General features: G+C 41.8%; 1 protein-coding gene across 1 annotated transcript; it reads right to left on the bottom strand.

The window, feature by feature from the left end:
- Positions 1 to 573: 573 nt before the first annotated feature.
- LOC139708725 (uncharacterized) lies at positions 574 to 23,963 on the bottom strand. The gene is made up of 11 exons (XM_071620659.1): positions 23,857 to 23,963; positions 12,048 to 12,276; positions 11,271 to 11,419; positions 10,481 to 10,604; positions 9,900 to 10,026; positions 8,629 to 9,827; positions 7,614 to 7,692; positions 6,170 to 6,291; positions 4,015 to 4,073; positions 3,533 to 3,616; positions 574 to 707 (listed from the first exon to the last, which is right to left on the bottom strand). Exons 2-11 carry the CDS (start codon positions 12,239 to 12,241, stop codon positions 574 to 576), a joined length of 2,271 nt encoding a protein of 756 aa, XP_071476760.1. The 5' UTR covers positions 12,242 to 12,276; positions 23,857 to 23,963.
- Positions 23,964 to 24,947: the final 984 nt, after the last annotated feature.

Genomic DNA, 24,947 nt, shown 5'->3' on the forward strand with positions numbered 1-24,947 from the left:
AACTGCCTTAATATAGACCTCATATTTCATGATTCTAACTACACAATTCTTATTTAGGCAAAAGAAAAGAAGTTTTCTACAGAAGCTAATATCACCATTACCACTAGTACTACATTTAAGAGGAATATCCTACACAACAAGGCAACCTTCGAGCATTGTGATGTTCTCCATATCAAATGTGATTGACCAATATGATTCATATAATAATCATGACTGGTTTTTTGTTGTTGTTTGTTTTAACTTGTGATTACAGCTTAGGCACACTGGAAATTGCTGCTGCTTTGACTATTTTTTGTTTGCTTTAAATTACAGCATTGAGAATATCTGAGACATTAAAACATTAATCATGCTTGCATAACAAAAATCTTGTCCCAGTTTACAAAGCATACTGTCCTCATGGTACCACAGCTCAAAGCCTCTACAGACAGTGATGTAATCACACACACTCACACACTTACTTCCAGCACTTGGATGATAACATAACAGATAACTACCACTACTATATAGACCATAAGGTGTAAAATATAAAAAGGGAAAAAGAAAATACTGGGAATAACCGAGACTTGGGTACTGTTATCTCTTCTTTGTGGTCTTCATGGCTGCCTTGAGCAACTTATCAAATTCGCTCTCCTCTGCCGCTGGTTCCACCCTTTTCGCATTTCCATGGTAACCAAACTTAAGCTCTTCCGAGGCCTTCGTCAGGGAATCTGATTGTGGAGGGGGAAAGAGAGACAAGGAATCATGAAAGAGTACTTGCAAAATAAACCTGTTACTATAAATAAATGTGACAAAGAATATGAAAATCAAGAATGCAACATGCTGTACAAATCTTAAATTCCATAAATTTGGAGTATAATTTATCTGACATCATATTATCGTTACTCCTATCATTATAATCATCGCTACTGACCTCATGACAGCATGCTACATTTCTATAATCATTATCAGCATACTGTATAAGCTGTTATTTCTGCGTACAGAGTCACAGATGTTTTCGTGAATTGATACCGAGGCTACAGCTACTGTAAATGCACGATTACCCAAGCACATGGCAACATTTTCACGTTGATGAATTTGCAGTCCAATAGCAATTCGCGAAATTCACAAAAATAACAGCTTACACAGGAGTTCCTACACCCAGGGGCCATATTCTGAGGGCTTATTAAGTGTCTGATTAGCACTTAAATAGCGAATCGGTATTCTGAGAGCTTAATTAAGTAGGGGGGTTTATTAACTACCATGACAACAAGCGTTTTGGCGGGAAAGTCTTACACGCTCGCGCGTATCAATGCGCGTACACCTCTGAGAGGACTTAATCACAGATTTAATTACAAATCGGTATTCTGAGCGTGTAATTAAGTATGAAAGTTAATGTAAACCTTAACTAGAAATTTCGTGCTCGGCGGGTCGCGCAGCCGAGCACATGTATCCCCAGAACCCACAGCATCAAGAAGCATACCCTATTGGATTTACCTTTTCATGTATAAAGACGGAACAAGCGAGGGCGCCATCACCAAAAACCATAGGCATCTTTGTCTTATCATAATACACCTTCATGCCAAATTTGAAGATGATCGAAGAAGAACTGCAGCCAGTAGAGCGCTCGCAAGCAGACCCTATTGGATTTACCTTTTCATGTATAAAGACGGAACAAGCGAGGGCGCCATCACCAAAAACCATAAGCATCTTTGTCTTATCATAATACACCTTCATGCCAAGTTTGAAGATGATCGAAGAACTACAGCCAGTAGAGCGCTCACAAACAGACCCTATTGAATTTACCTTTTCATGTATAAAGACGGAACAAGCGAGGGCACCATCACCAAAAACAATAAGCGTCTTTGTCTTACCATAATACACCTTCATGTCAAAATTTGAAAATGATCGAAGAAGAACTGCAGCCAGTAGAGCGCTGACAAGCAGACCCTATTGGATTTACCTTTTCATGTATAAAGACGGAACCAGCGAGGGTGCCATCACCCAAAACAATAGGCGTCTTCGTCTAACCATAATACACCTTCATGCCAAGTATGAAGATGATCGAAGAAGAACTGCAGCCAGTAGAGCGCTCACAAGCAGACGCTATTGGATTTACCTTTTCATGTATAAAGACGGAACAAGCGAGGGCGCCATCACCAAAAACAATAGGCGTCTTTGTCTAACCATACTACACCTTCATGCCAAGTATGAAGATGATCGAAGAAGAACTGAAGCCAGTAGAGCGCTCACAAGCAGACGCTATTGGATTTACCTTTTCATGTATAAAGACGGAACAAGCGAGGGCGCCATCACCCAAAACAATAGGCGTCTTCGTCTAACCATAATACACCTTCATGCCAAGTTTGAAAATGATCGAAGAAGAACTGCAGCCAGTAGAGCGCTCACAAGCAGACCCTATTGGATTTACCTTTTCATGTATAAAAACGGAACCAGCGAGGGCGCCGTCACCAAAACAATAGGCGTCTTCGTCTAACCATAATACACCTTCATGCCAACTTTGAAGATGATCGGAAAACAAATGCAGCTGGTAGAGCGCTCACAAGGAAATCTCTGCGGCGGCGGCGGCGGCGGCGGCGGACGCGGCGCGACGAGGCCAAATCCATAGTATCCTCCGAACTCTGTTCGGGGGATACAATGATACTAAAGAGTGTCATTAACTACTCCGATATCACGCATTACAGAGTTTTTTCTCGGCAACAACGATGCTTACCCTCTTCAGTAACCGAGGAGAGGTTGAGTCTTGCTGTCATGGTATCCGTAGAATTCAGAGAAAAAAAGAAATATAGGCGATCTTCGGGGAATTTTGTCATTTTATGTGAACTCTTCACGTGCGTAGGTGAAGGGTTTCAATCAAAGACCGCAGTGTGCGCACGGAGCTCTTGTGTAGTAATTACAGGGGGTGTGTGGAGGAGCGCGCATTGAGGGCATATTTGCGCGCGTGATCATCATTTTGGCTTCTAACAACGCGTCTGATTGGCTGGAATAACAATTAGATGGGAGGATCCAAAGATAATTATAGGGGACTTAATCATACCTTAATTACGTCCTCAGAATACCGATTTTGCCCATGATTAAGGGCTTATTAACTTCTCGACTTAAATTATGAAGTTAATTAGAGACTTAATTATGACCTCAGAATACCACCCCAGGTATCATTTCACTTCAGTTTGAGGATCTTTCTCAGAAGTACAGGAAAAATGGTAGCCCCGGAGAACAAAAACATGCAGTTCATAGGCAACAGCTGGTCAACCGATGATACATATAAAAACTGTCAAATTTCCCCATTTGAATAGTGTGCAAACTATTCACGTATGTACAGATCCTAAATATCCAGAATGGGCAGGTGCATTAGGGCGTAAAGAGGGTGCTTTTTCTATTCGTTTTAAACACTCTGAAAAAAACAGGCATATGCCTGGTGCAAAATGTATCCTCTGTATCCTGGAGTAACACTACAGTATTGCCGATACTGAAGCGGTTTATGGAAACACACACGCAGACAATGTCCTGCAAACATCTGGAACTCTCCACTCACCAAGGTCCTCATACTTTGTCTTGCAGAACTTTCTCCTTCCTCCAAAGCACAGGTCGTACTGCGGTCCATGAGGATCATTCCCCGCTGAAAAATGGGACAAAATTGGGAGGGAAAATTGCTTAATCTCAATTTCCATGTAAAATTGCAAATAACCATTCAATTCCTTGCACACTGAAGAAGTCCAGTAAATCCAAAGGTTAACAGTCTATGGAAATTTGACATTGATGGAAAGGAAAGCTATAAAGGGATCAATATACATTATAGAGCCAATAATTAATCACTAAAGACATTCTCAGACCACAGACAAAAAAAATACAATTTTTATCATTAAAAATCCCCATTTTGCACTGTCAAGCTCGAATTCAAGCTCGCTAACACCCTTCTAGTAGAACAAGAAGTTGTTCAATTAACTGGGTAAACTTTTTAAAATACTACATGCCGCTTAAAGCATTGCAGAGCCTTTATCAAAGTTTGGAGCTTACCTGCAATTGCTGCTACAGCATCACACTTATACCGGAAGGTCACAAAACCATAGCTGTCCCTGTAGGCGAGAGAATATACAGATGATAATGTAGTTAGAGGTCCAGAGGTACAATGTGACAGCAGTGAAAATCCCTAACACTCTTTACTTTACATAACAAGAGACCCGGGGGTCACGCGCTCACGTGAGTATCGCAATTTCACCTTCCATGCATTCTTGCACACTCTTACCTGATAACATTGGAAACTTAGGTCTGCATATGGATCCTCCCCTCAACTCCAGGGGGGCAAACTTGAAACTAAAGTCATCAATGTACAAACTCATGATATTAACTTTGCTTTATCATTTCTGGTCCTAGAGCAGACAATTTTAAATATTCCTTAATGTGGGGGGGGGGGGGGGGGGGCCAAGAGGGACATGGTGCCCATTTGAAGGAATTGAGATTCTATCCCCCTAGGGATGCTACCTGCCAAGTTTGGTCAAAATTCAAGAAGATGAACATGTACAATTCAGGCTCCATTACAACTGTAGGACTTCTCCCCATCCCCTCTTCTGGGTCCCAAGGGGGGGGGGGGGGGGGGGGGCACAGCTGATTCCGCCAACCCCATGAACAAACTTGAGACTACAGTCATCAATGTACTAACTCATAGTATCATCTAAGCCCTATCACTTCTGGTTCTTGAGAAGATTTTCAAAGGTTCCTGAAATTTAGGGGGTTTGGGCCCCCTGGGGACCCCCCCCCCAGGTGGACCATGGTTCCCATTTGAACAAATTGAGATCCCATCCCCCTAGGGATGCTACCTACCAAGTTTGGTGAAAATCAGACATGGCGATCTCAAAGTGAAGATGAAAATGTACAATTTAGGCCCCATTAGGACCCCTCCCCACCCCCCCTCCCCTGGGTCCCAAGGGGGGCACCCCTGATTCCCCCATGAACAAACTTGAAACTACAGTCATCAATGTACTTACTCATAGTATCAACTAAGCCCTATCACTTCTGGTTCTAGAGAAGAAGATTTTTAAAGATTCCTTAATTTTAGGGTGTTTGGGCCCCCCTGGGGTCCCCCAGGTGGGCCATGGTGCCCATTTGAACAAATTGAGATCCTATCCCCCTAGGGATGATACCTGCCAAGTTTGGTGAAAACCGGTCACGGGGTTCTCAAGAAGAAGATGAAAATGTAAAAAGTTTACGCACGACGGACGACGGACGAAGGACGATGCACGACGCACGACGCACGACGGATGAAGAGCGATCGCAATAGCTCACTTGAGCCTTCGGCTCAGGTGAGCTAAAAAGGCATGGTGTGGCTAAAACCAATGGTCAGCAAGAATGTGTGACCATTATGACCGTCATGTAAAACAGTCAAACAAATTTTGCTCAGCTTTCTACACATAACATTACATCCTCCACTTGTCCCCTCAATACCATATAAATTCACATACAGTGTCAACACATATGGTGTATGCTCGAAATAAAAGAAGGTATGGAGGAAAGTTTACGGGATAACGAATGCTTTCTTCCATCATAAATTTCCACATAACCGAGCATTAAAGTGGGGTTGAATTGGCAGAGTTATTTTCACTTGAGCAAGTTCTGTGGCTGTTGGACAATCTTGGAAATCTGAACACCCCTGTAGGGTGCAAGCAGTTGACCTTTACTGTGGATGAAAACTGGCACATACAAGTAGACTGTACAGGACGAATATTTTGTGAGGTTTTCGTTTTTGCAATTTTTGTTTTGTCCAGTGCTATTCGCAAATTTAAAAACATGAAAACATCCAAGTCTGATCCCGACACCAATGTATGTGCATGCATAATTTTTCTGTTCAGTACTGTACTCCACAACCGCAAATCTAACCACTTGCAAAATCACCTGGAAGTCCAAATTTGCGAAAAAGTTGACAAGCCAAATATATGGTATATACAGTAATGGCATTAACTACAGTACAATACTATTTGTGTCTTGGTTCTGCGTCTTTGTTCAGCCATAATGACATGCAGGACTAGCCTCTAAATCAGCTGGGCTAGTGAACGCATGGCTTCTGATACTCAGTGGGAATCCCTCTCATGTTGTTGGCAAAAAAACAATAATAATCATACATACACTATGCTGGAAGGACAAATTCCAAGGACTGTAAGAGAGAGGATAAACTTACTGGTCCTCTCTGAAGTGTAGAGTGACCTTGTCCACAGTACCGAACTTGGAAAACTGCTCGTAGAGGTCAATCTTCTTTGTTTCAGCATCAATATTGCCAACATATACCACTCGCCTTTCAGCCTGCATGGAGAACATCAATCAAAGATCTCAAATCGTCTGCTAATAGCTTCTGATGAGAGCATATAAATGTTTTGAAAAGAATGGAACTGGTCATATGGAATATCATGAAAATACAATGAAAGAAAATGGGGCAAAAAACAAAATCAGCATTTACATCCCTGAACCTGTTATTTTGACAAATACTGTAAACTTCCATCTTTAATTGCCATGTTACAAAGAACAAAACAAAACAAAACAAAAACAGAAAGTTTCCTTCAGTTAGGATTGGACATTCATAATGGACATAGTAACAATCATAGTAAAGAAAGAAAAAGAATATAAAAGTTCACTTATAAACTTTGCATAATTGCACATTATGTACAATATCTTCTGTGCGCTATGACCTTACAATGAAGCATGAACAGACAAAAACAATATATTGTTATTTGCATTCATTTTGAAAAATGCTATATAAGTGCTGTAGTGTAAACACATTGTGCTCCAGTGCCAATCGAAACACTGAGAAGGGATATTATTTCAAAGAATGACATTTTCCTCGAGAAAAAAAAAGAAAGAGAAATAGAATACTTTGAGGCGACCAAACTCTCAGGTCTGTAAAGTATGTCCCAAAAAGATTACAACCAGATTTTTGCATTGAAAACTTCCAATATGATTAGACTGTCTGAATGCTACTTCAGGGTCTTAAAATATAATGTCTTAGCTATATTTTGCAGAAAACTCAATTTGGTCAAGTGGTCACAGAGAAATGTGGGTCTTTGTAGAGCATGACATGAGTCTGATTCTTCCAAATTTAGTGCATGGGTGCTCTTGGAATTGCATAATGTGTGAACACAAATGAACAGAACTTGGAGGGAAGGGATTCCTGACATGCTCTACAAAACTCCTCATTTCTCTTTGACCACTGAAGCGAATCGGATGGGGTTTTCTATAAGATGTGGGTGATAAGCTATATTTTCATACCCTAAAATTGTATTTGGATTGATTCACTATATTTATAGTTACCATTGTGGAGGGTACCATTGTAATTTTTTGGGGGACATATGGTATTTCAAAGTGATGCACATGAGAAGTTTATTTGAATGACTGGTAGCCGGTCAACGGCTCAATAAGCATTGAAATAACCATCCACTTTGGTGAGAGAAAATCTGATGAATGCATCCGTCACATTTTGAGGCTTGTTGGGTTTAAAGCTTGAAACATTAAGCTGAACATGGCTGTGCTACTTGAAATCTCCATGGATAATAAAGCATGGTCATGTACAAAACCACAATTACTATTCCAAGTTTCAACACAACAATCATTATCACCACGACTTTACTCACAAATTCCTGCAGCTGTTCTTCAGTGTATTTGACTTCATCCGGGTTAAACGAGGGACCAAATGCATGGCAGTTACGCGACCTTTTGTGTGGAAGGCAAAAAGATGGGTGTTCAGACTCCTGTTTTTCTTTCTGCTCATTCTCTGTATACTCGAAACATCTTAACAACATGTCATATGCGATCTTTAAGACATCAAGAATTGCCATTTCCGTCCTTCTGGGCAGTAAAAAAAAAATGTAGAATGTAACAAATATTTCATGGGTCATAGAAGAGGGATATGGGTTCTATTACCATGTGAGCCCATAGAAATTATTTGATCAAGTAAAAGCAGCATTGCTTCTTCATTCAAGTTCAGATACAATCAGGAATCTATGTAGTACACACACACTGTCAAAAAACAAGAAACACCACCAACTTCAGGGTATCACATCAAAATGCTGGACCTTACAATCTGCTTTGAACACACATCTGTCAATAAGCCATTATATAGTTACTTGACAAGATCACCTTGTTCAACAAGTTTGTCCTTTACACTTACTTATTGATCAAGTACACTCATGTGGACCTTGATCTTACGGACTGACCTTTATCCTGCTGTGCATTCTCAAATGTTTTCTCATGTCTACAATCCTTACTTCAACATTTCAGCTTACACACTTAACAACACCATTCTGCAAAGTGCAAGATCAAAATCTTACAAACACAGTGCCAAGGCTCATAAGCATACAATCTGTACTTACTGTAAAACATGATATATTCGCGGCATGAATTTTTTGCGAATTGGAGCCGACGGCCTTTTTTGTGGCATGAAATTTTCGCTAACTGCCACTGGCATTTAATGCATATAGTGTTGATAAGAACTTTCGAGTGCATTTTAATTTCGCGAATCTTGGCGCTTGCTAAATTCGCAAAATCAAAATGCACGCGAACATTCCTCGTTTTACAGTAACCCTGTATGTTGACAGATACTCAGATACATAGATGTATGATAATACTGATATCTAAACTGATGGTTACCTTGATTCACTTCTGCCACTCTTCCGTCTTGAACGTGACTTGGACCTCCCTGATCTTGCTCTTGACAATGATCTTCCACGAGACACTGATGATCGAGTTCTAGAGGGTGAAATAGACGGTGACCGAGAATATGAACGTGTATGTCTTGAATATTTTCTTGACTTCGACAAGGATCTTGACCGTGACCGCGAGAAGCTTCTTGATCTTGATCGGGAGTACCGGGGCGACCGTGAATATGATCTCGATCGCGATCTGGATCGTGATCTGGAGTAAGAGCGCGACCTGGACCTAGAGTACGAGCGTGAACGTGACCTTGAACGCGAGAATGATCGTGAGCGAGAGCGCCATCGGGAATCCTGGGAACTATACGAAGAGCGGGAAAGGGATCGGGAGTTGGAACGAGATCGTGAGCGTGATCGGGAGGCTGCAGAGCACACACTGCTTCTGGTTCTTCTCCTCCTCCTCCGGCCCCAGCTCTGGGACCCAGAGTTCAGAGGGGAACTGTGACCATCACTTTTCCTGTATGAGTCATCAGAACATGAGCTGTAATCCGACTGGGAAGAGAGCGAGTTTCTGCGAGGCTTCGATCTTCGCAGCGAAGACCGGCGTCGACGCCTGAAATGAGACTGCGAGCTCCGCTCACCATCCTGACCGGCATGCATGTTTTCCTTCACCTCAGTGTTATTATTCATGACAAAGATGCTCTGATCAAAGGCTTGATGCACTGGTTTATCAGGGTTGTCCTGATCAATCTCCTTGTACATGCCGACCAGCAGCTTCTTAGAAAAGTATGCGGGTATCTTATCAAACAAAGGTACGGGGTTTGGACAAAGCGTCTTTGCAGCGGGAGCCTGCTCGTTTGCTTCCTCTTGATGGGAATTCGGCGACCCACTGGCCGGTGACATGCTCGCAGGGGAGCTGCTGACCGACGGACTCAAACTGGGGCTTTCGTATCCTTGCAGTTTCTTTTTCACTCTGTATTTGTTTTTGTAGTAGGCTCTCCGCTCCTCCTTGGACATGTGACTACCGACGTCGGACGCACTGCTCTTCTCCGAGGCAGCAGGGCTCAAACAGTAGTCATGCTCCATGCTCAGGTACTTTGGTGCCGGAATGAGAGCCTTGAGGTTGAAAGGGATGGGTGATGATGTGTTGCTCCTGGCTAAGTGGATGGCCTTCTGGATTTCTGCTTGAGGGGAGGGCTTCACAGGCCCCTTGGCTTGTGGAACATGGCTCACATTGGGTGTGTCTGACAATTTCCTGCCTTCCACTGCCGCCTTAGCCTTTGTCCTTTTCAGCGGCAGTGCTTGTGTTTCCAATAGAATAGCAGCTTTCCTCTTGACTGGTGCAATTTTTTTGATGACATCCTCTGGGTTTCGAAATGGCCTTGGATCTTTGCTTCTGTAAAGTTGATGAAAATAAGGGCCATTTAAATAAAAACAAAAATAAATCATAGTTCACATGAGTACCACCAACATTACAAATTTCACAATTTCAATGTCAAGCCAATCAAACAAATAATCTTTGTAATCGCTAATTTTTGCACATAGCATGACGGAATACTTGGGTTAAAGAAATTATTAGGACGCGGTGATTTCCATGAAGGCATTTTATCTAAACAGCTGGACTCTACATGCCAAATAAAAGTGTCACCCAAGCTTATTGACATATCCCAAATGCAAGTAAAATGAACAAAGCTTGATATTGTACACTGAAATCCTCATAAAAATCAGAACTTACATTTCACCTACAGATGTAAAGAACTGCCTAAAGACATGATGAATTGCCTCAAGAGGCTATAAGTGCACCTCTTGTTTGCTGGATACTCAAATGAAGCAATTAGAATTGAACTCACACTTTGGGTTCTTTTACTTGCGGGAGATCTGTGCACACAGCCGGCGGGGCTTCGGCAACCTTCTTTGGTGACTCGCTCTCTTCAAACTGCTCGAGCAGACTGTTGAGGTCGCTTGCTTCGATTCCTTCATGTTACAGAGACAGAGAACGAAAAGAGACAATGAGCAGTGGGTCGCAGATTGTCACAAAGAAATTTCTCCCTCAGGTGCTCATACTACGCTCGACACCATCGTCCACATAATCTAGTCCTAAATAACTTGTCACTTTATCATGAGGGTTTATTGGAGCTGGGTTTTCTACGAGAAGCATGATCTTGCTCACCCCAAATCTCAGTTTCTTGACATGAGTAGTCTTGAGGAATGCGCCTCTACCACGATTTTTCAGAAATGTGGTGGAAAAGTAGCTCGGGTGGGCAGGGACACTACTCCCTGAGACTCTCTCATGGAGCCCTGTAAGAGAGTCGCGGGTTTTCGTTAAGGAGGTCAGGAATAAACAATAACAGCATCCTGCATTGCATTCCATAGCTCTTTAGGTCACAAATCTTCCTGAAACATAATGTACAGAAATGCTCCTTTTTCTTATGTTTCAATTTGTATTGTGCCAAATCAAAGATCATTATATTATATCAACCAGGAGGGATCATTACCTAGTCATCACTACAGCAGAAAGTTTTTAGAGTTGGCACCCTTCCAATTAACGTGATTTTAAACCAGTACAGTATCCTGAAAGTGTGGTTCGAAAAGGTCACAGGTGACGTCCTTTGGACATCTTCCTCTCCATACAGGACTTACCAATATCCAGGATGTCTTCCTTACAAAACTGCCTCGTGGAGCCATGCTGCTCCTCGACGTCCAGAAGATGGATGTCGCTGGTTTCCTGCCCGAGGTCCTCCCCAACATGCTCGATGGTCACATTGAACTCTTCAGCCGCGTTCGCCTCGCTGCAAGATCACAAAAGGTCATAGTGCCAATCCATGTGTCGAATGTGAGAATTAGACTATAGGAGGTCACGCTTTTCTAGTCATTCCAACTGCATTCAACATTTTGATACGCTACTGTTGCTTGCATAAATATTTGACGCCATGTACAGAACACAAACAGATTTTTCTTCATAACATAAATTTTCAGCAACATAGAATTGCTGCTGCTGTGCTCCTCCCAAAAAGCCAAACTCGGGTTCTGTTTCACCCTTTTTCTTTCTCTTCTTTTACTTTCTCACTCACCTACGAATTTCCTCTCCTTCCTACTTGCTTTTATGTTTTTGCTTCTTCTTTTTCTTCCTCGTCCATCACTTTCATTTTTTTTCTTCTTCCTCACCCAATTTTCTTTCTTTTCCTCTTCCTCCTTTTTCCTGTTCTTTCCCTTATTTCTTTACCCTTTCCTTCTTTTCTCCTCCAACTGCTGTACTCTTCCTTTACTCCTCATTCACATTCATCTCCCTCCTTCTCTTCTTCCCTCCCTTTTCATTCATCTTTCTCATCCATCTTCTGCTCTACACTCTTCTTTCTCTTTCCCCTCCTCCTCCACTGCCTTCCTTCCTTCCTTCTTCCTTCAAGGAAAGGTCCTTACCTCATGTAGCACTCGCTATCCTCACTGTCACACTCTTCCTCCAGGATCCCGTCATATTCCAGCAGCCTGCCGTGGGCGATCTGGTCACAGTCGGACGCATCAGAGAATGCCTCCGGGATGGCCACCAGCTCAAACTTGCTGAGGTCATAGCCCTCGTTGCGCATGAGGCGCAGCAGTCCCTGCTTGTCATTCATGAGGCTTGGCCTTTGGAGCGACCTCGCTCGTCTGTCTATGCATACATGAAAGCAATCAGGAATACACAAGCCACATGGTAAACCTCCACATAATATAATTCACACACATGTACACAAACATTCTTCCGCACAACATAATCTTCCTTATTACTTTAACGTCACAAAGGAAGAATCGTTCAAGATACCACAACCTAGAAAAAAACTAGAAATGTCGCTATGGCGACTGATGCCTCCGCCATAATGCATGATTCTCCCAATAGGGGTATAGTACAATGTCTTCACAATGTGTGATCCATGACAGTTTCACATAACTGGCAAAAAAATAAAAATATGACAGGTTTGTCAGAAATGACTTGAATGATCACTTTCCTTGAACTGGGAGTGCAGGTACACATATTTGGGGAATTGAGAATTTTTACTTGAATTCTGACAGACCCTTTTATAAGTTTATGCATTGAGTAATTTCCAAGGTATGAAGAAAGAGTGTAATAACAGTACAAAATAGATTTTTTTTTTTTTTTTTTTTTGGGGGGGGGGCATTGAAACCTGGCCATTGACCCTTAACCTTTGACAACCTTTGACAGTCTGGCTGGAAATTTCCTGGAGAATCTCCATTAGGTAATGCATGTATATAAGTCAGAAAACTAATAATGCAAGCATTTTATATACTAGTGTATGAGGGAAATAGTAAAATATTGAGGAGTTGACCTTGACCTTTGACCTATGACCCCTAAATTCCCTAGATAATCTCTGCCAGTCAGTACATGCGTATGTACCAAGTTCCATGAAGATACATTGAACCATTTGTGAGAAAAGTGATATTACATTTTCACTTAACCTTTGACCTTTTGACCTTTGACCTTATGACATGAAACTCTGGAGAATCTTTATGCAGTAGTAGGGGCCTACATGTCTACACCAAGTTTCAAGAAAATACCTTTGGGCATTGCATAGATATGGGGGGAAATAGCAACATATTCAGGATTTGACCTTGACCTTTTGACCTTTGACCTCTTGCCAATGTCACTAAAATCTATTCAACTAATTGTCCCATCATACATCATCCTTGGACCAAGTTTGGTGAAAGCTGCTTCATCCAGTTTTGAGTTATCACGTAAACAGATAAATTTCAGGATTTGACCTTGATCTTTGACCTTTGACCTCAGTCCGATTTCACTAAAAAAGTAATCAAATAATTGTCCTATCATACATCATCCTCCAACAAAGTTTGGTGAAATTTGCTTGATCCAGTCTTGAGTTATCGCGTAAAAGGATACAATTTCATGATTTGACCTTGACCTTTGACCTTTGACCTTCGGCGGATTTCGCCCAAAATCTAATCAAGTAATTGCCCCATCATACTTTATACTTGGACCAAGTTTGGTAGAATTCAAGTCAATATTACTCAAGTTATCGCGTAAACGAAAGCGGACGGACGTACGGACGTACGGACGTACAGACGTACGTACGGACGTACGTACGGACGTACGTACGGACGGACGGACAACCCGAAAACATAATGCCTCCGGCACCACTTCGTGGCGGAGGCATAAAAAGTATGTTGAAGATCATTATTCATCATTCTTACAGGTATACACAATGTAGTGAGTATCATTACACACCACTATAATGTCAAACAGCAGGGGCAATTAAATACTCCGAAGCTCTTGCTGGTGTGAAGGAAATGATCACAAATCTGTGCTTGATTCTATCATGGGGTGTCCCTTTAGAACAAGCAAGATTATGTCAAAAACATTTCTTCCATGAGTAAAATAAACTTATGACAGAGAAGAGCAGAGGAGAGAAGAAGAAAAGTATGAGAAGAGCAAGTTCACCGTACTGAGAAAGCAGGGGCGGTGTGTTAGAAAATATGGGCATGAGTATCATGTATGGAGTGAGTCATATTATGACTACTACAATATAGCCTGGAAGACATCATTCTCAAGTCATTCTTTTGTACAGCAGTGAGCAATATTTGCCATCTGAAACCATTGCCACACTACTGCTGGTCACCCTGGTTGCATGCCGAGTACAGCAGAAGGGGTGGTTATTACTCACCTAAAGGGAGCTACAAACACACCTGCCCAGGGGTAGCTGAATCTCACTGTGGGGCAAGTAGACATACTACCTACCAATAGGCACTTGCTTGTTTAAAGGGATGGTGTAGCTTTGGTGGAAATGGGGATTCAGGTTTTAACTTTTTGCGAGATAATTACTTATACCACTTTTACAAACTTTCAAAGAGCATATAATTCTCAGAGGAACAAGGAAAAGTAGAAATTACGCGGTGCGTAATATATGTCCCCGCCGGAAGTAGCATTTTGTAACAAAATGTGCAATATAGGTAAAAAATCAAGGTCAAAGGTCAAAGAAGTCAAAGGTCAAAATTCTGTGTAGAAGTTTTGAAGCCCTCACCTAGTGCCATCACATAAAGCAAATGGAATCAAAATTGGGTTAGAAATGGCGAAGGAGTAGCATTTTGTAGCCAATGTACAATAAAGGTCAAAAATCAAGGTCAAAGGTCAAAGAAGACAAAGGTCAAAATTCTGTGTAGAAGTTTTGAAGCCCTCACCTAGTGCTATCATATAAAGCAAACGGAATCGAAATCGGGTTAGAAATGGCGAAGGAGTAGCATTTTGTAGCAAAATGCACAATATAGGTCAAAAATCAAGGTCAAAGGTCAAAGAAGTCAAAGGTCAAAATTCTGTGTAGAAGTTTTGAAGCCCTCAACTAGTGCCATCATATAAAGCAAACGGAATCGAAATCGGGTTAGAAATGGCGAAGGAGTAGCATTTTGTAGCAAAATGTACAATATAGGTCAAAAATCAAGGTCAAAGGTCAAAGAAGTCAAAGGTCAAAATTCTGTGTAGAAGTTTTGAAGCCCTCACCTAGTGCCATCACATAAAGCAAACAGAATCGAAATCGGGTTAGAAATGGCGAAGGAGTAGCATTTTGTAGCAAAATGTACAATATAGGTCAAAGGTCAAGGTCAAAGGTCACAACTGAAATTCTGTGTACAAGTTTTAAAGCTCCCATGTAGTGATATCATATAAAGCAAACAGAATCAAAATTGGCTCATAAATGACAGAGAAGTAGCAAATTGAACATTTTGATCACACACGGACGCACACACGGACGCACGGACGGACGCACGGACGCACGGACGGACGGACGGACACACACACGTACGGAGCCCGTTTCATAGTCCCCTGCTCGAACTCGTTCGGCGGGGACAATTAAAACTTATCTTATGAAAATCAGAGTCGAAATGGCCGAGATATCCCAAATAAAAGTACTACACGGTGGTGGTGATAAAAGGAGGAACCCACCTTTTATAAGGATTACTGACACCTCATCTACACAAAACACAGAAGAAAACCCAATCTTTCATTTGGTCCATTACTGTTATACAGCTGATTGTTCACACCACACAATCTCAACCTGTCATAGAAATCACCCTTAGCATATCCCCACGAGGGCTCCACTAACCCCGAGGTTTGGTACATGAATTTAAGATCATTTCACAAGTTATTCATGTAGGAAATTCAATTTGTTTGTGTGCAATGGCTTATGGCAAATCATATAATGTATATGTACATGTTTGTATAGTACACCAACCGTGGCAATGGTATGCGTACATTATAAAATCTATGATACATGTAACCTCATTGTTGAGCTAGCAGGACGCTGACTCCATGGGAAATTATTATTACAAGCAATAAAATTCCTGTTCCTTTACCTGAGCTCGCATTTATCTTTTTATACTGGTATCTTGTGTGGTACTATAAATCTAGGGCAACATTTTTGGTATTACTATTTGGCGCTGGCCCATGCTGCACTTCCCCAAGGCCATGCTTTTATCATCATCAAAGCCATTTACTAAAACAAGTCATGAACTTCTCATGAACTTGTGATCTCAAGCAATACTGGTACCAGGTTCAATTAGACAGGGACATACATATACACTTATGTAAATACATTTAGTTTCTCTTCAGGGTTTCAATGACTGAGTTTCGATCTCGTCTCAAGTTTATTGCTCTTTGCAAGGACACTTGGAATATACTGTACTGTAGTTAACAATCTACATTTCACTGCCATGCACAAAATACACCTAAGTTTTTGCCTACAAATGAACACTTGTACGTAGACTTGTGCCTCAAGCTGTACACTTACACAACGTATGCATCTGTCAGAATATGGGTCTTTTGTGTTCATGATTCGTTGGAAGAAAAAACACAGATTGACAGGCGATGAGGGATGTCAATAGAAGTAACGGCCTGCTTAGCAAGCTGTCCTTAACACCTGCAGCAGTAATCATCATCATCATTATCATTAATCAAGTCCTTTGGCGAAGGCTACTTGGTCCTTTGCCTTCAGAACTGTCCGGTTGGCCCCTACCATGGAGGTACCTCCATACCCCTACATGGGGGTGTTGGACAGTATCATTGAAGAACTGGTATCCTCATCATCACTTGAGATAAACACCTCAGCGAACAAATCACAAAGTACCACCACTTCAGTGGCTGCAAGACAAACAGCAACTATACACAATACAGTGCAAAGAGAAAGGGGCAAAACTTCCTTCACAATACATCAAATGGCAGCCAAACATCCAATTACAGTATACAAAAATAAACACAACACACTGTAAACATGATCAGCTTTACTTCGAATGTACAGGGAAAAGATGAGAGAATGGTACCACAAGAGATGTGAGAAAGGCAGAAGTCTGCAGCTGAAACTCAATAACTCATGTGAAAATAAATACATTGGAAACATGTTCTTCACATGCACATCATCACACAAATCATGCATCACATGATCAGAAACTCATCTCAGAATTTAATACATGTAGAGTAGAACCACCAGTTTTCGAACACTTAACCCATTGAGGACGAGTCCCGAGCATACTCGTGAAAGCATCTACGGGAAATGTGTGTTGTAGCAAAATCAAACTGTCATTTGTTCAACTCAAATAACATAAAAAATTAGGCCTAGATGTACAACAATGTATGTTGAATACATCAAACTACTTTTATTTCAGTGTTGATTTTCTTAAATACATCATGACATTTTACTAAATCAAAAAATATTATCACCTTAATAATCCACCAGAATCCGGACGCATACTATGCGCATTCAATGTTAATGCGCATACAAGGCCACTGAAAAATGCGCCGTGCCATACCTTGTGGGCGCAAGGTTGCATCGCGGATGTTGCGACGCCTGGTGGTGTCCGAATTCTGGCTAGTCGGCTCTTGCATTCAACCCCTGTACAATAGTCATTGCATCAGCACGTACGGAGATCTTGTTTTTCTTAAATCTTGAGGATACCATGACACTCTTAGCTTGCGATAAGCGAAAAATCTTGCAACAGAACGGCGCATTTCTCGATTTTTAGCACTTTTTCAGCGACCACGATTCTTACACGGGCCTTAATTTGCACGCACTTTGGAACGGTTGCGCCGATTCTGCGTCTTTTGACAGCAAAATTTGGGATTCTGGATGGATTTTTGGATGTGAAATGCGTGCGTTGTGACAATAGAATTTGCTGGCTGGTGGTAAGTGTCCGGATTCTGGAGGCCTGCTGAAAACTGGGGGTCTTAGTGTGTTTATATGTCAGCAAAATGATGCACCCGATAATCAAGTAAAAACTCACAAAACTCTCAAAAGTACAATGTACAGCTGTCTTAGAGTATACAATGTGTACAAGTTTGGGGAAAACAACAGGATGAGAGGATCACGAATAGGCCTAAATAACATCAGTTAGCACTACTTACATGTAGACCGTCTAGAAGCAAATAAAAAAGGTAGAAATTGGACAAGCAGAAATCTTAAAGGTCCAGTTTACCTTTGGGAGCAGTGATTTGAAAAATGTTCAAGATATCGCCTTTCATGCATATGTGTAGGTCTGTTGTACCACAAAACACCCTCCCATATAAAATGTTTGCAATAATGCCTCAAATATAACCTTGGAGATATCAGTATTTTTTTCAATAAACCGTAACTGTAGATGATCTAATTTAGTCTGGAAACATTTTTATCAATATTTCCTAATGTTCACATTTTGTATATTTAACAATACTCAACATCGAGGAAAGAGTTCCTTATGTCCCCCCCCCCCCACCAACTTGCACAAAATAAACAAACCACTATTCCCCCTTACTAATATAATAAACTAAATAAAGGTTATGGGAAGTCTTCCCATAAATGGCATTTATAACCTTTATTTAGTCCATTACCAGTAAAAAAAATAGCAATCTATCCATTTTTTGCAAACTAGTGGGGGGACATAAGGAACTCTTTCCAACATCAATTTTACTGATTCAAATTTTCATTGTGGTTGTTTCTATCCCTAACTGACATTTTAGAACTATTTTAAAGCACTAATGCTGGGTTTTTGTTTCATCTGCAAATGGTAAATTATGCCTTTAAGTTGTATGACGATTCAAAATAAAACTTACACTGCAATTCTTCTATAACTATAAGGCCTAGAGAAGTTAAAAATGAATTACCGTACTGTAAAAAAGTGGAAATTATCGCAGTGTTGAAATTTTTGCGCATTTCGTGCAACCAGAAACTAACGCGAAAATAAAAACACGCGAATATTTTTGCATGCCATATGTTCCCGTACTTTAAGTCTTTAACTGTCTTGATCCCGCGGAATTAAACACACGCGAAACTCTTCTTACTGGGCTAAGTGCGAAAAATTAGTCGCGCAAAAATATCCACTTTTACAGATAACATAATTGCAGGGCCAGTGCAGTGGGAGAGTAAAAAATTTCCCGTGACATGATGAGTTGTTCTCATTCCTGGCATCATGCCTAATGCCATGACTGCAGGAGCATGGCATGCACCAAAACCAGCAATACATGGCAGCATCATCACCATTTGATTTATTCAAATATCAAGTAGATCTAGGCCCGGACAAGGTCTAACGCCAACGGTTAGATGGTCTAGAGCTAGCTCATGTTATAGTAGGACGTACTAAAATTAGACATGTCTAGTACAGGGGCAGCGGAAGCGGGGGGGGGGGGGGGGGGGGGGGGGCTGGGTGGCTGTAGCCCCCCCCCCCACACTTTTTTTTGATCGTGAAAAAAAAATCAAAGAAAAAAAAAAAAAGAAAGGGGAAAAATCGGGGGAAAATCACATTACCCGAATTTCTCACAAAAAGTGTGCTTCAGATCGCTTTATCTTGATTTCAAAAACGCAAAAGCTCCGTCGATTGGGAGGGGGCATCCCCCTCCCACACCCTCCCCCTCTACCTCATTAGACTTTGTACATACACACAGATGATGCACACGCGGAATAAGAGCTAAATGCCGTGATTTTGCTATTTAGTATTAACACTTTCCTGAAAAAATCTAAATTATTTCCATAAATATATATATTTTTTTAGGGGGGGGGGGCTGGGGGAGCTAGAAAAAAATGCAAGTATTGCACCAAAAGTTTGCACCAGATCGCTGAATTTCAGGTCTGAAAATGTAAAATCACCTTTGTGTAGGAGGAGAAATATCCCTTTTGTATATACACCCTCATGAGCCTGCCTTTTCTGTTTGATTGCTTAACAGACAACATTCATGAAATCAATTGTAACAATAAATTTATACAAGAAGTTTATTCATATGCTACCACTTTATAGGCAAATTATTCAATAATAATCCACACCAAAATATCCTGCTATACCTTAAACTAGGGTGTCTGTAGCATTTTTGCAACTTTTGAAATTCTATAAAAGGTGGATTATAAACTATTTCATATGAAAGAAAAATATGTCATTAGCATATATTTCAAATTTCATGGCAAAATAATTATTCTATCTCAAGAAATTCAATTTTCAAATCACTGCAATATTACAACTTTTTTTAGACGAGCACGCACGAAAATGTGTCCAAATCATGTTTGCAAACAAGGCCGATAAGTAGCATTCGCGTGCAGATCGCCAGCGACCGGTTAATGAGCGTACAGCGGTTTGCTAAAACGCATAACCAGCGCAGAAGCCACTCCCCCTCGTGTCGTCATAATACATGTTGTGCGTACGTATACAGCGCTCAGCGTTATGAATGAATACGTAGCGCATGCATTCCGGCCCAGCTAACATCGGCGGACGAGCTAGCGAGCGTGCATAATTGAGTGTATTACTAGTATTGTACTACCTACACACTGTACACACACGCTATATGTGCTACACTACGTACGTGTGTACACACGTACGTACACAGCTAGCTGGCTAGGTATACTGAATGCGACGACTACATAACACGTCGATGCTGTCGAGATCTATGGCAGTTCATGTGAAAATGTTATATGGCTATTTAGCCATGAATTGGTGCCACTTTACCACCATTCGTGGCTGAAGAGTATAGCTTCCAAAATCGTTGTTTGCCCTTTTTTGTCGATTGGAAGTTCAGTCGTAAAAATCGGTATTTTTACCTACCTTCCACCGCGGTACCGCTTCACAATTGACTTGCCTGATATGGTGCGTCGTGTAGCCTAGGCCTATCTGTTGTGCTGCATAAGATCGCGAGAAAGACTGTAACTCGTGCATCGTTAGTGCACTTTTCTATTGAAGTATTAAAAAAAAAATATATGACTCTACATGGTCATTCGTTTGGATTCCTAACTCATACAATGTAGGCCTGTTATGATCATTATCAATCCAGTAATAGTACATGTACTTTGACTACGTTGAAACTGATGCGCCAGGTGGTTTACGAGCGTGTTACATACATGCACATTGTGAATGCTGGGCAATCGTAACCCCATAGAACTCAGTGCTGTAGAACTATCGCAAGCGAAGCGACGTGACAGCTAGCTAGCTAGCTCAGTTTGTTTTCAGCGTGGCATGGGTGTGCGCACGTACTCGTAAGTAGACACACACACACAGCGATCTAGCGAACTACATTGTATGTAGCTACGTAGCTACTAGGCAGTACCTTGCGACGGTAGACACACTGCTGACCTACACGTGTAGGTCCGTGAGATACACACACACACACAGAGCGCGAGCTAGGTGCATGCACGCCATGTGGCGGCGAATGCGTGTAGATTTACATATGTATGAGCGTATTTGCTCGGACGTTACTATGGTTGTTGCATACGAAGCCACGCCTAACACGTTCGCTGAGATCAAAAAGTTATTGCAAGGGGTATCTTCTAGGCAATATCCCCCGTCCAAGACGTGGAGCTAGCGAAAAACCGACCTCACCATCGGATTCAGCACATCCTAAACTACTCGCATGCCACACGCTGGTACAAGTAGCGAAGCAGACGCCGAGATATCGAGATAGGTGTGATTCTAACGACATTTACACCAATTTATCGTCGGAGTCATGTACCAGCGCTTTGACAGATTATGGAGCAAAACTTCCTCTTTCATATGATACCAAATTTGTTAGGATTTGATAGCGGCATGGACCGGGGATTTTGCAATAAATGCGATTTTTTAGCACAAAACGCAGGGTCAAAACAGCGTAGGCGCGCGACTCCATTGTGTTCTATGGGGCTTGCGTGTGGTAAGATAGGGGCGCGTTTTGTCCGAAGGTTGGCAGTGCGCGATCAGACACCCTACTTAAACAAGTGGGGCCGTTTCAAGTCAATAAAAGACGGAAAACATGCATCAAATTGCACCATTTACAACATAAAAATGCAAAAAGTTCTCACCTTGGGAGGGGGAACACCCCCCTCCCACACCCTACCCCCCCCCCCTTCCCTAAGTTCGCTTGGACTCGGTCGCTTCGCTCCCTGGCATACACCGCCCTCCCAATATCACAAGGTCATTATCCAGGCTACGCCGGTACGTGTAAGCGGGGGGTTCAAGACTTGATAGGCAAATTGTTCAATAATAATCCACATCAAAATATCCTGCTACCTTAAACAAGTGGGGCCGTTTCAAGTCGATAAAAGACGGAAAACATGCATCAAATTGCACCATTTACAACATAAAAATGCAAAAAGTTCTCACCGTGGGAGGGGGAACACCCCCGGCTGCGCAGCCCCCCCAAACTGAAAAACGTTCCGCAGCCCCTGTAGTAGATCTGGATTCCTAGTAAACTTTAGCTGTTCATGAAAATGTAAGCTGTAGTGTTACTGTTAGTGTTACAAATTTTATTTTACCCTTACAGCGACTGGGCCGTGTAACAGTTATAGTTAGGACGGTAACTTTACCCTTTAATTTTTGCTACTACATTCGTCTTCTTCTGATTAAGTCTGCCTCCTTCAATAGACTGAAGATTCTTGCAGACTGGTGCTATTTACATTACCGTAGTTATGGGTAAACTCGGCCTAGTGGGTAAAGTCGGCCGCCAGCGCGCACAGTACATAAAATTGTACTGTGCGCGCTGGCGGCCGACTTTACCCGCTAGGCCGAGTTTACCCATAACTACGGTATATTATCTTTAATACAAATTTACATTAATTACAATTTATTTACAGATTTACAGATTTATTTACATTGTATATACACCACTGGGTATAGACCTAGCCTGACCAGACACTGTGCTGCGCACAGGGTCTGACATGTGTTAGTGTTTCAACGTTGTAAACGACCGTCACTATTGACGGCAAAATCACATAAAATACCTTTTATTTTGCATGATTTTAAGAGTAATATAATTTGCAACACTTACCTACAGCGTATTTTCCTGATGGTTGAGTTGAATTCGGCGTTTTGTTGGTATCCAGACCTTATTGTTGAATTTTTCGGAGTAGATCGTGCGGTGGCATCTTTTCCTTCGAGAGCTTCACAAAAGCAACAAACTACCACGCATGCGCATTCAGAAGTGGTTGCTTTTTACGTACGCCCGTGCGCCCGTGCGTTTCATGTGTTACGTAAAGCTTGTAGTAGATCCGCGCGTGCTGCACCGGCAATGATTTGAACTTTTTTAGTCGGGGTCATCCGACTATCTCATCACTTCCGCCCCGACTACCTACGTTGTAGTATACGAGAGTGAATGCCATTCATATAACACGCAGATGAGGAGTGAAGCAGTAAGGACGTTTACAGACCTGATTTCAGCCATAGATTTCGGTAAGTTTTAGACGTAATTAAACAAAAAATCGCATACCGGTTATTGAATGATGGTCATAGATTACGATAATTCCTTATATTTTAGTTTTCCACGATTAATAAAGATATTCATGAAGGAAACAGTAAACGATAACAACGTCCGCGAAGGAATAGAGGTGCAGCGCTGTCGCTTCGCGACAGCGCTGCGTGTAGTTAGGTATAGACCTAGACTTAGTCAGGTTTTATCAGGTCCAACTGATAAAACCTTAATATAGGCTCTAGCTAGTATGAATTGTCATTCACATTGACATTCAATATTGATGTGAATGTTCGAGCATCAGAGCAGAGCCAGATACAGTAGATGACCTTCCTCAACCTGGCCCTCACTACACGTGCTGCATGCCGTAGTATGCATGCATTAACACGCAGGCATGCATGCATGTACTTTGGCACTGTACTCTAAACCTACATGCCATGCGCCAGCAGCTCAGCTCAGAGGCGCCCCACCAACTACTTTTAGGCACGATAAAAATCATAAGCATTGTTGTATTTCGACATTAAAATACAATTACAGTCGGCAAATTTTTAATAATAAACATCATCATACCTAAGCCTTCTTATTCTTGCGAATGTCAGAAGTCTCACATGCAGTGAATAGGTTTCACCTTCGAAACAAGGCAGAGAATTTCGCTGTCTTCGGACACAGATGTTGACACCCACCACGTGGCTCAATGTTTTGTCGTGAAGTCTAGCTCTACGATATCACACCTAGTATAGCGCCAGTGCATGTCCGTCGCTAGTCTAGCTTCTGGACTCTTTTTACTCGTAGCAGTGATCGTGTACACGTCAAGCCGTATGAGGGCGTGACACCCGAGGATTGCGATACGCCGAGAACTGCGATACCCGAGAAAAAAGACCTAGGCGCGCAGTCTCTCGAATATCGCAATCAGAAAGTTTGCGCCCTCTCTTGGCACCAAGGAAAAGGGGACGGAGCCCAGACTAGTCCGTCGCATGTCCGTACTACCGTCGTATCATCGGGAATTTCATGCATGCTTAGCGTGTAGTGTAGTGATAGAGCGGTGACGTGTGTGTGTGTGGCGATGGTGATGTGGTACGTTGTACTTTGTACTTGTGTACTGGCAGTGCATGCAGCAGTCGCAAGATTGGTTCGTTGCGTCAGCAAGTCGCAACGCACTTGTTCACTACGAACAGGTAGGTCCATGATTCTTCCAGTGTGTGTAAGGTATGGGGGTTATCGTCCGTTCATGCAATACTAGTACGTTACGGGTAGGGAGCCCCCCCCCCCCCCCCCCCCCCGCTACTGGTTCGGAACTGCGGTGTAAAAAAAAATAATAATAAATACGGCGGAACAAAAGTCGTGCAGTACAATGTGCGACTGCTGTTGTGTGTTCATTGGAATCTCATTTCCTATTAGAATAAAACAAAATAAAATAAAAAAGTCCGTGTGTTTGTTTGTGTGTGTGTGCGTGTGTGTGTTCGTTTGTGTGATGGTGTGTTCCGTATGTGCGATGGTGTGATAGAAGTCTTTTCATATTTCTATACTATATTAGTAATGTATTTCTATGATTGTTCGAATTTCATTAAAAGTTTCACAATTGTATTATTCCAGTTTCCTTGAATAGGCAGATAAGATTTCTGGACGCGTGTACGACATGAAAAGGTCTTATTCATTTTCTG

Source organism: Diadema antillarum, unplaced genomic scaffold (assembly GCF_040938485.1).
Source record: "Diadema antillarum isolate AM-2024a unplaced genomic scaffold, OU_Dant_1.0 seq00001370_RagTag, whole genome shotgun sequence".
Lineage (NCBI taxonomy): Eukaryota > Metazoa > Echinodermata > Echinoidea > Diadematoida > Diadematidae > Diadema > Diadema antillarum.